Genomic DNA, 13,091 nt, shown 5'->3' with positions numbered 1-13,091 from the left:
TTATATCATTTATAAAAGTTTCTTTTAAAGTTTTATTTGCCATCGCTTAAATATTAACAATCTATCAAAGTATTAGAGACTTCTCCAATAGAGTTTTTTTTTAATAAATTAAAAGTTCAATCAAATTTCGTACAAATATTCGATTTATCTCGAAACACGTACATTAATTCAACGATTTACATTAGAACATTCATATCTTCTTCTTTTTTTTAAAGCCGGATCTATAATTTTCAGACTAAGAAGGATAATTGTTACGTAATATCTTCTTATCTTAATACTCATATAATTCCAATATCCAGACATTAGTTGTATCTACTTAAAGTAGAGATTGGTCATAAACTAGCATTTTTTATGTTAGCTATGGGCCTAAACATACATTCTCAAAGTTGGAGACTTTTTCAATCGTGTCTATAGACTTATATTAAGATTTTTTACTTGTAGCTAACACTGTGATGTTCACAGTCAATTTTTTTCTTTAACTCTTTTTTTCCTAACGTTCCTGTTAAAATCATAGTTTACTAATTCTGGCGACTTGCTTTTTTTTCAAACAACACAAATGAATAAAAGAAATGGTAGTAACTAGTTTTCTTATCACAGGAATAGATTACCTTAGCCGTGTTTGACAATAACTTTTTGGAATTTTGGGTCCTCAATGCTCTTCAACTTTGTACTTGTTTGGCTTTATAACTTTTTTGATCTGAGCGTCACTGATGAGTCTTTTGTAGACGAACGCGCGTCTGGCGTATACAATTATAACCCTGGTTCCTTAGATAACCATAGCAACAACAAAGGTTCTAAAGAGCTTAGCGTGTTTCTCAACTGCGCCTTCAGCAACTGTCGCTTTTTTCATTACTCATTAAAAGGGAATAACAGTATTCAAAGTTAAATGCAATAACTCAAATACAATGTTGATCTTGTCTTCCTGGTATTATCAATTTCCATCTATCTATCACAGTTTTCAAGATAATGAGCAAAAAACCGCAAAATAATGATATAGGATAATCGTCGTTTAAGGGCAATACTTTCAATAAGGTATCAACTAACAGTTTCGATCATGTTGACCTTGGTAGATCTTGTGTTGATAACTAGCGCCTGTTAAAACTTAAACCATGTGCATGCAGCTACATTTTTTTGCACCTGTTATAATTCAGGAATCTGTTGTTTGGTGGTTGTCGTCTGTTGATGTGGTTCATACGTATTTCTCTATTTCAGCTCACCAGGGCCCCATTTGAGCTTATACCATCACTTTGCGTCCGTCGTCGTCCGTTGTTCGTCGTGGTAAACTATTTCAAAAATCTTTTATTCTGAAACTATTGAACCAAATACCTTCAAACTTTATTTAAATGTTCTTTAGGATATCTAGATTATATTGTATCCGAAATTTTGATCCTTTGACAAACATGACCGCCGTGGCTAAACATAGAACAAATGGTGTCAAATGCATTTTTTGACTTATATTTCGAAATCCAACCCATTGTTGGGTTGCTGCCACTAAATTTGTAGTTTTAAGGAAATTTGGCAGTTTTTTGTTATTATCTTGAATATTATTATAGATAGATAAAAACTGTAAACAGCAATAATGTTCAGCAAAGTAAGAACTACAAAAAAAGTTAATATGACCAAAATTGTCAATTGACTACTTAATGAATTATTGCCCTTTAAAGACAATTTTACACAATTTATTCATTAAGTTTGCTAACATTTAAAAATCGTTTCCTCTGAAACTATTGTGCCTCATAATTCTTAACTTTAAATGAATGTTCCTTTAGGAATCTAGTTTATGAAATGTATCCGAATTTTTTATCCCAAAAAATTGACATGTCTAAAAATAGAACACATGGGTTAAATGCAGTTTTTGGCTTATATTTCAGAAACTAAAGTTTTCAGAGCAAATCTGACATTGGGTGAAAATGATTAAAAGGTCAAGATCTATCAGCCCTGAAATTTGCAGACAAACCGAACATCCCATTGATTGGTTGCTGCCACTAAATTGGGTGTTTTAAGGCCTGAATTTGGTAATTGTCTTGAATATTATTGAAGATAAAGATAAACTGTAAACAGCAAAAATGTATCGCAAAGTTAAATCTACAAATAAGTTTCATGATCAAAATTGTCAATTGACCCTTTAAGGAGTTATTGCCCTTTAATGACAATTTGACACAAGACTGAAGTTGTTTGTTTTTAAACTTTAAAAATCTTCTCACATGAATCTAGCATTAATTTTATATTTTATATCCTAGACACTATGGCTAAAATGGAACATGTGGGTAAAATGCATTTATTAATTTGCTTTTAAAGAAAATATTACAGATACAACGACAATTTTTAAAAGTTATTTAGACACTCATTAATATATATTGAAAAGTAAAAAATAATCATTGAAGAAAGATTTAAGGATGTATTCTTCTGACGTTTCAGTCTCGTTCTAGAATTAATTCCAAAACATGTGATACAAGTGGAAAAAAATCAATGAATCTCAAAAATATTATAATCAAACATAACTCAGTGAAAAAAATGTGTAAATGAACAATTTTTGAGTAATCCAGTTTTCAAATTTTACAACCAATCGAGTCAGTCTTTTTAGCCAAAATTTGGAGAAAATGGGTGAGGGGTACAAAAATTATTTTACAAGAATAATGTACGTCCCATATCATTTTTGTCTTTAAAATTTCTTAGATATGTATTTTTTCAATTATTCATAACATTTAAAAGTTGAAATAAAATGCATTTTGCTCTTAAAAATGAGAAAAATCACAAATTTACAAAATTGACAACATGGTAAATTTTACACGAAAAGCGGCAAAATATTATAAAACTTTCTTATATTAACACCTACCTATAGTTTTTTTTAGTTAAATTTATACTTCATCTTTATTGAAAGTATGAAAAAAAGTTTAATTGTGGAACGATAACAGCCCAAAAATAGGTAAAAATTGATGAAAAATGGGGAAATCAACAAAATTGGGTATTTTCAAAGGGTCGTAGCAAAATAAAGTGCTCCACCATATGATATTTTCTTCACCAATTATTTTTTTAGTCTTATAAACCCAAAAATCAGGTTAAGAAAAAAAGTTTAATTCTGGAATTTTTGGCTCCTTACAGGTGAGCGATTCAGGCTCTTAAGAGCTTCTTGTTTTTATAGAATTAGACTGAGTAAAGTTTTCGTGTTGAAAACCGTACTTTGACCTGTCTCATTAGCACTCGGACCACATCTTATTGACATGGTTTTTTTTCAAGAACGAGTTGTCTTCCTTTGACTCTGAAAATTGTAATACGTTTTGTCCATTTATATAAATACGTAAATGAACTACTAGCTATTGGTAAGAAAAAACGTTATATATAACATAGCATTAGGCAAAATTAAAATCATGTTGAATTACATTTGCTCCTGGATAATCCCTACATTTCAGGTGTGCGTATCAACGTTTTCTTAAAAAAATATCTGACCCCAACTTGATGAAAAAAATAAATCTGGTCGATCAGATGACAAAAAAAGCAAACTATTATGATTCCTGATTTCCCCCTTACCTTATAGTGTTACATTTGGAAGATTTATTTTTGATTGATAGCGTTGAAAAGCTAAAAAAAAATTAAGTTACTATTTTTGGGCGACAAGTAGAAAACATTTATTTTTCTTTCAATTTTAGCAGCTGAGGGTGGAACAAACAATTTTTTTTCTTTCTCTGGGACAAAAACAATTATTTTTTTTCTCCAAAACTGGAAACAAACTTTTTTTCCAAAAAGTCAAATGGTTGCTGCCTTAGAAAGAGGTAGTCCTGTATGTAACGCTATAACGGTTAGTCAGGCATGCAATATCTGACGTCATAGACCAAAAAGAAATTGTCATTTATACTAATTAGGTCACCAGAACAGGATGTCTAGACTGTGAGGTGTATAAATATACACAATGTTGTGCGCGACAACGTCATGTGACTTAATTTCAGTTATGACGTCACTCAACCCCGCTGACGTTTACACGTGACATAAACAGACAAAATGGCTGACGAAGTTGATCTCGGTTTGAACTCAAAGAAAACAAATTCAGATAAAGCAAAAGGTAACTAGTTATACTGTTGAATTAAGCAGAACCTATCATATATACGATGCTTCGTTGGACATTTAAAAATTTACGTATTCAAAAGAAAAATGAAAGATGCCAAAAGGACATTCAAATTCACAAAGTCAAAAAAGAAAATAAACTGACAACACCGTTGCGAAAACGGAAACTGACAGAAAGACAAACAACAGTATACGAAACACAACATAGAAACTAAACACGCATGGGCAACACGAACCACATCAAAAACTGGAGTTAATCTCGTGATGGTGTCAAAAAAGGAGAGAGGCAAAAGATACCAAAAGGACATTGAAACTCTTATTTTATAGATCTATTGAAAACAAACTGACAACGCCAACCGACTTCATACCGGATAGGTGCGAAAACGTAGTTCTTCGGGTCCATTTGAGGATTTTGATATTTGCGGACAATAGACTATGGCAAAAAAAAAAATATGTCAAAGGACAATGGAATTACGTTTTTGCAGCTACATACCGGAAAGAATAAAATGCAGGCTAGCAAAAATCGCAAATAAATAACTATTTTTATGTCCAAATATTGAAATAATTACTACACTAGTTGCATAGCGAGCTATAAAAGGCCCTGTAATGACAATTTGTATGAAACAATTCAAACGAGAAAACTAACGGTGTAATTTATGTACAAATAAATAAACGAACAACACAAATGACATACAACATCAAACGACAACTACTGTCGACATTTCAGGATCCTTACTTGGGACAGGCACATACATAATGTGGTGGATGAAATTAGTATGCTGGCGCCTACCCCTCCCCATAACCCCTGCCAGTGGTGTAACAGTACAACATAAGAACACAATATAAAAATCGGTTGAATAGAGCTTAACTCATCAGATACAAAGCAGAAACAAACATCTTACAAAAGCGCGAACCAGACGTAGCGGGGTATTTTTTCATGAGCCTGCATGCGATCACAATATTGTATGTAATATTTGTGACTGGATGTATTCATTTTTCATTCTAATAATAGACCAATAATTTCGTATTCATCATTCGACAGGGTACGTTAAAAACGGCAGTTCTGAACTTATATACATTTGAATGGAAGAGTTTGCTATCTTTTACATATATATTTATTTTTCAGGGTATCTCGTCATAGACTATGGAGAAAAAATCAAAGCAGAATTTAAGTTTTCACAAGAACAAATTCAACGTCAGGTAAATTAAAAAAGATCTTGACAGTACTTCACATGTTTTCATTGATATAATGTGTTCAAGTAAAGCAGTCAGGGTTGTCTTCTGTAGATTTAAGAATATTTTTAAATCTTCTATACTTTTATATAAAAGATAAAAAATAGTTCACAACCTACGTTTCTTATAGCTTATTATTGGTTAAAATTGAACCAAACTTGCTGCTAGAAGTGAATTCTTATTCCACCAGTTCACTTTCATTGATTATATAAAAAAATTAATTCATATTTTGATTTTTTTATATCTCGAACCTAATGCCCTTTAAATTCTTGCCATTTTATATTTGAAAACCCACTGGCAACCAAGCTAACAAAATGCAGTTACGCTAGCAGTGCACAATCGGTCCAGCATTCAGTCAGAGTAAGTTTAGAGTGCAAAGCATTTTCAAGTTCCTCCTCCTCCATCGCCCTGAACATGCATGAAAAATTTGCCACTGGACGTTAAGCAACCAACAATCAATCAATAAATCTTAATTGCTCCTATTATGTCTTTCGGTCTTGTTTTTATTAAAACAATTCCATGATATATACAACTAAATCAATAACTTTAAAACCCCAGTTTATTGCAGAAAGTTTTAAAGTCCGAAAACTTGGAATTATGGAAGCAAACTTGAGTGATGTGTTTTTGTTTTCAGGTGGAACATTTGCAAAGGGAGATTTCTTTGTTATGGGAGATAATTCGTGACCTTATGATTTTGTTTGGACCAATGGTAGTAGGTTGGATGGGATATTTTCTATCTAGAATGCTGTTTTCACGGATGTGGGAGGTAAATATAATAATAATTATTATCAGATTTGCAAAGTTGCGATGGGGATAGTTTTAGTCTTCCTGTGCTTTTAGGTCAGGCGAGCCAGCTATTGTCACAGCCTGGCTTGCGTCATCCTTTATCATTAAAATTTCACATTTTCGTCTACTTTTCCTTTACCAATTTATAGTGAATTTTTTTTAGTCGATTTTTACAAAACTTTCAAAATTAAGATATACGGAAGTTACTCTAAAATAGAGATAAAGTTCGATATAACAGATTGTTTACGTTTGCCGTTTAGTAATTACCCTTGATGGATTGAAAAATAACACTTCGTTTCCGAGGTTTCAATCCTCTCGATCTGTTATGGTCTCATCTTCGGGACATGTGACTATGGAAACTCTTTTTATTAATTAGGTTTTTTCCAAGTCACTAATCAACCTATTCGCACCGAGAAAATTAATTATGAGTGTCAATTTCATTTCCCCCCTAACTGTTTATTGCTACCTAAATCCTGCCCTTACACTTCATACCATGGATCATTATTTTAGTAAGTAGACAAGGGTGTTAACCGTTACCTATTCACAAAAGGGTAGAATATACCAAGGGTGCTATTATCAAGAACAATAAGTCGACAAATTACAGACAGCACCGTGGCCAAAAGAAAAATGACAAAAAGACTAATTACAGTACACAAAACGCTAAACTGAACAACTAAGCAAGCAACACAAATCATTCAAAATTGAGGGTTTACTCAGATGTAAAAGAAGGACAAGTTGTTCCTGCACTACATGTATGGAGTCGTTGTGTTGCTCATCAGTCATACAAAGTTAATATTCAAGATAAGTCGTATTCAGCGATGCCACAATCGTAGAGAATAGGAAGGCAATGTGGCTACGATCAATGAGGGGGATAACTTCTACAAAGGGAGATTAGAAATGGTATATTTAAGGGGATATCCGAGGCGGTAAATTTCCAAACAAACTACAACATCGATAGATAATAAGCAATCTATCATATGTTTCATCAATATTTTGTTTCGAGTCAAATTTTTAAATTAATGATACAGAACTAAATGAAACCCGTTACGTTACGGTTGACTTTTAATGCAAATGATAGCGCAGTAATACTGATTTTTTTAGTTTTAGAACAAATTAGAAAATAAAGGGATTGGAAAAGCACAGTTTAATAATACTAGTAGTCAACTCAATTTTACATTTCAGGGACTCTTTGTTGCCTTCAACAGCTTTTTGATGTCAGCCTGCCTTATTTTGTTCATGACACCACTGAATGAATCACTAGTCAGACTAATGGCTGCTTTCGATGAATTCAAGGATTTACAGGCTTCACAGGACCACTTTGAGGATCCTTATGTCGAGGAGACGGGGCATGGTGACGGCGACTTTATAGATACTGCAGAGAACTATAGTAATGACCCTACTGAAGAGCAGACAACTGTTGATAATTTAGGAGCTATCCAAGAGGAAAACGACGGAGAAGTATCGGATGACGGAAAAGAAAATACTAACAATAATGATTTAGAATAGATATTGATTACCTGTTTGTTAAGTTTTGCAAATTAATAAAATAACATTCAAAATAATGAAATATCTTATCAATTAAGGCTGGCAATTTTATCTCATGTGAAACAATGAGCCATTTAAATCACCCGACACCCGTATTCTTAAAAAAAATCCAAAATTGAAATGAATTATTCTTTAGTTTTAAACTCATATTACAAAATCATTTCCGACATCTAGACACGCTATAGCATCGCAGTGTGTGTAACTGTTGTTGGAATTGAGTAAACAGGTTTTTTTCTAAAACAGTATTGTCCATACTTAAAAGCATTGTTTAACGTTTCATAACATTCGGTTGAGGCAAACTAGAAGTTAGAAAAACTAAAATTTCAGAAATTTTGCTATTTATAAAGGGACATAACTCGAACGATTAAAGTTACACAACCAACATTTAAACTTGGTCTGTGTTTTGTAGTAACAAGCATTGTGTACAAGTTTCATAACATCTGTCTAGGCAAAATAAAGTGAGAGAACGGAAACCAACTTTGGGACGCACGTACGTATCGTACGAAAAGGCGGACAAGGATAAAACTTAATGCTCCTTCTGTTACGGCGGAAGTATAAAAGAATGTAATAAACAATTTTCGATGCATAAACTCAAAATAATGTATATGCATAAACTCGAAATTATGTATCAGCAGTTCGTGTGAATTTAAGTCTAGACGCCATATATTTATCCTTCGAGTTGAACATCCGAAGAATGCCGACGGTTATATAACCCGTTGTAAACATAAACATAGATGTAAATAGATAGAGAAATCGTGCATTTGACATTTTTTTTTTTTAGGTCTGTTTGATTTCATATCATTGCCATTTTTTTCAGTCAATCAAATTGTTTACACTTGTTACACTTTCAATGTGGACATTTTCCCCTCTATTGCTAGCTTACCACGCTTAGTTTATGTACATCATCGGCCGATCTCTAGCAAAGAAGCTCAATTGAAGTTCACATGGTTACGGGTTTAATAAGGTCCAATTTTTCACTAGCAAGTGAATACTTCATTAGCAATGTGTCTATGCTTATTTTGAACCTGAACCAAACTGGTTACTGAAAGTAAAAGCGAATGTTTACTTCACTATCTTACGAAATAATGATTAAACAAAAAAATCTTTCAAATGACCTCAATTGGATTTAGGCAAGATATTGTTCTGTCAGTAATCAGAGGTGAAGAGATATGGATAAATTGGATAAAAGTGGATTCTGGTTAAAAGAAGGACAAATGAGGGTTTTCGAAAACAATTACAAAAGGCAGAAATTGGGAAACTTTCTGGCCCTAAACACTTGTTTATATTTTTGCGTTGTGTTTAGTGTACATATATCTGCTTTAGGACTTCAAACTTCCGATTTCTTACACAAATGTAAAATTTATTAAAATATATAATGCCTTAATTTCGAACATCATGTTCTTTAAACTCGATATTATCGAATTGCGTATTTTAAATCTTATTCCGCTTCCAATATATAATAGGACTTCTATTTGATTATTTCATTTTCTGTGGAAACTTTGTACAATTTTTTTGGAACAGATAACACAAATAAAGAAGAAAATATTTCTTCTCACACGTATAGCACATATTATTCAACGTGGAACGTATGAGATAAAAAAATGTTCATGAAAGTTTGAGGATGATACCCTGTATGAAGTTTTGATCCAATCTTTCAATGAATGTAAATGAAAACGTTTACAATGCTTCCGCTGTCTCAGAATCTTTGGATTTTTGAATAAAATGTAATGCATCTGAAATGTCATAGAATACAGATTCCGATGGAAAATTCTCGAAAACTCCAGCGGATGTCAAAGTATCAAGAAACACTGATGAGCAGTTAGTTAAAAATATTTCAATTTCAACAGATTTATACTCCTTAATAACCTGAGAAAGCATGCTTGTTCCTGAGAGATCAATGTGTGATATCATCTGGCAATCTATAATGATATAATGTATTGTACTTTGGGCCAGCTTTTTTGAGGCCATACCGCTTTCAATATCTTCTGACAATTTGCTGTTTTCACTAGATTGACCATTTCCCATTTCCAAAGCAACGGTCTTTTTCTTTGATAATTTTTTTAATTTCATTGGATCTATTACTTTTCTGTTTATTTGAGTTTTGAATTGTCCTGCATTTGCAAAATATAACGGTGCTTGAAACCGAAATATTTTAATGCTCTCATGGTCTCGTACATTTTTCCTTTTCTCGAAATCTAAAAACACATTTTCATTTCCTGCTTGACCGATCAGAATACCCGATGACACTTGATGCTGAATAACGACGGAAATAATAGAAAACGCTATCCCTGCGATTATACCATAGTCCAGATTTACAAGCACAGAGACAAAGCACGAAATCATCCATATAAAAAAATCTAATTTGTTTATTCGCCATATCTTTGGCAGATCACCAAACTGTAAAATCAAGTTTTTCATAGCAACAGTTATCATTGCCGCTAAAACAGACATCGGTAACGAATTAAATAATTGCCCGATCCATAATATAACAAGAAGCATGAATACAATTGTCGGTAGAGAATTCAGAGTTGTTTTAGCACCTAGATCACTGTCTAACATGGTTCTGCTTGGTGTGGCTGACTGCGGGAAACAAGAGAAGAAAGATGAAAGAATATTGGTTAAACCGTATGCCACCATTTCCTGGTTGTCATTTATGCGTTGATCGTGAGTTTTTGCAGTTAATTTAGCCAATGATATAGTCAGCATCAGTGTAAGAATAGCCATAACAAAGCAATCTACTAGAATTCTTGGAGCTATATCTAAAGATGGGACAGCTGGAGGTCGGAACCCAGAAGGAATATCCCCAATGACATCAACGCCAAGATTTTCCTCAAACTTTGCAAAATGTGATATAAGTGTAGAAACTACAACTACGATCAAATCAATTGGAATAGGAATCTTCATCCGTTTTTTAAATCGATCATTTACACAAACTTTCACTACAAGTATCACTGCTATACATATCACAGTAATAACAACATCGGAAACCACAGTCTTTTCTAGGTTGGAGAATAATTCTACATACATCTTCACAAGCTTTCCAGCCCCAGTGTGTGCGGACACTTCTATACCAAACATCTTCGGCACCTGACTGGAAACAATATGGATACCAGCAGCCGTGGTAAATCCTCCGATAAAACTTTCTGACATGTATGTCAAAAGAAAGCCGAGGCGTAGCAGGCCGAGTGTTGTTAGTATTATTCCGACCAATAATGATGCCGCCATAGCAGTGGAAGCTTTGTTGGCAATGATATCATATTCACTTATACCATTTGTAACCAAGTTTGACGAGTTATTGTTAATGTCGGTCATGTTTAGAAACACGGTTGTGTTGGTACCTGAATTCAGTAAAGATGATTTGAAAAGATCTGCTTCTGATAACACAATCTTTTGTACAATTAAAGCAATCACTGCATTTGTTGCAAATGCAACATATGGTGATGTTCCAAAGAACGTATAAAATAATAAGGGGAAGAATGTAGTGTAAAGTCCAAACACGGCTGGCAAACCGGCTAGAACAGAGAAAGCCAATCCTTGTGGTAAATGCATGAAGCTGACAGTCAAACCAGCTATTAAATCTCTCAATACATAGTCTTTCTTATAGTCCTTCACTATCTTAATAATTGGAAAGAAAGAAGTCAAACACTTCCACGTTCTCCTTTTTGAACAGTAGCACTGCTTTCTCAATCTCGTGAGGAGAGATTCTTTTGGTGTTTCTTGGACTTCAAACAAGGTGTCAAGTTTGTCTTTCGTATAAATACGACGGCTTATGTGTAGTTCATTCATCTTTGTTTCTGGAATAGAATGAAGACAATAGTGACAGAAGAAATATATACAGATAAAAAATAATTTGATAGCCAAAGTTTGCAAAGAATATATTTTAATAGGGAAAAATATAAGAAATAATAAGAATACTCACGGTTGTGTTTTCTTCCTTTCCTCAAGGACGAATATATTTATACGTCACGGCCTACCTTTCCTGAATGTCGATTTAAATCTGTATACTACACCGATTACAGTTTGACATTGGGTGGGATATCCGTATTTTATCAAGTATTTATCCATCTTGGTAAATATGGAATTTCGAATATACATTCGAAAGAAAATAACCAAAATTATCTGTAAAAGTACTGTGATACAAATGAATGAAACTGATTACACACAGTTCGTGGATAATGTAGGTTACTATATATAAATAATCGATAAGTATATTGTTATTATCTGCTTCTGACCTCATTTATTGCAGGGCAGGGGGTGTGTGTCAGAACCATTTTCTATGTGGCCGATCAATGCATTTGAATGGGGACATATAGTTGGACCCCGCCCCTTAATCATATGTAGGGAACCAATCAATCTAATTGAAATGTTGATCTCTGATTACGTTATACACCAATCTTTTTTTTAATTGGCGGTATCCGCCTCTGCCTTCCAAGTCGAGAGTGGAGACATATTTAATATCACACTACGTGATCATGTGACGTATAATCGCTACTGAATTTTGACAATATCCAATATGTATAAGCTGAATTTTATTTTTCATTTACATGTTGTTCTGTTAAATCAATCATCCTTAATCAGAACGATAGTTGTACATGTATGTGTGAGTGTATGCGATTGGGAGCGAAAGTCTTTTTATTTTTACTTTATGTGATTACATGCTTGTTATGAGCACTATGCTTAGGAAATGAAATATCTTTATCTTATCTTATCTTATCTTATTAGCAAATTACATCTTTCTTTTCCTATTATCTATAAAAGAGATTTGTTTTTTCTTTGATCTATAAAAACATGCATGGTCTTTTCCATTATGTTATACCAACAAATTCAAAGCCAGGCAAGAGTATTTGCCTTTGACCAGAAGCACACATATCAAACAAAGTGATTGTAAGCAGCGAAGGGTTAAGATTGCGTTATTTTATAAGTGGGGAGTAAAAAGTAATATTTTATTATCATTATAAAGCATTGGTTGTAGTTGATTGAACTACAATACTGGACAATGGGAGATAACTCCAATTTTTAAAGATGACTTTAACAATGACATCATTCATATTTTAGAACTGATACAATATAATTGAACCTTGCAAAAGTAATGTAAGTTCATGCAATCTTTATCCCCCCCCCCCTCCCCAAAAAAAAAAAAACAAGAGTGCACACGCTGAAATGTCTCGCCTTCTTTGATATCATTGATATGTTGATAGTCCTAAATATTTATAAAGCTTCATAACTACTATCACTTAAACTTAACATTAACCAATGAACCATGAAAATGAGGTCAAGGTCAGATAAACATGCCAAGCAGACATGTACAGCCAACAATTTTTCCATACAACAAATATAGTTGACCTATTACTTATAGTTTTAGAAAAAACAGATAAAAACACAAAAAACATGAATTGGCTAGCAAATTAATTACCCATTAATCTATTGTGTCAAAAAGTCCGGTTTAAAAAAAAATGTTTTATTACTTG

General features: G+C 33.0%; 1 protein-coding gene across 1 annotated transcript; it reads right to left on the bottom strand.

The window, feature by feature from the left end:
- Positions 1-8,962: 8,962 nt before the first annotated feature.
- LOC134727157 (prestin-like) lies at positions 8,963-11,411 on the bottom strand. Its single transcript, XM_063591539.1, has one exon. It carries the CDS (start codon positions 11,407-11,409, stop codon positions 9,301-9,303), a length of 2,109 nt encoding a protein of 702 aa, XP_063447609.1. The 5' UTR covers positions 11,410-11,411; the 3' UTR covers positions 8,963-9,300.
- Between the last annotated feature and the right edge of the window lie 1,680 nt (positions 11,412-13,091).

Source organism: Mytilus trossulus, chromosome 7 (genome assembly GCF_036588685.1).
Source record: "Mytilus trossulus isolate FHL-02 chromosome 7, PNRI_Mtr1.1.1.hap1, whole genome shotgun sequence".
Classification (NCBI taxonomy): domain Eukaryota; kingdom Metazoa; phylum Mollusca; class Bivalvia; order Mytilida; family Mytilidae; genus Mytilus; species Mytilus trossulus.
The sequence above is the reverse complement of the archived record's forward strand: the minus strand, read 5'-3'. Positions and strand labels throughout refer to the sequence as shown.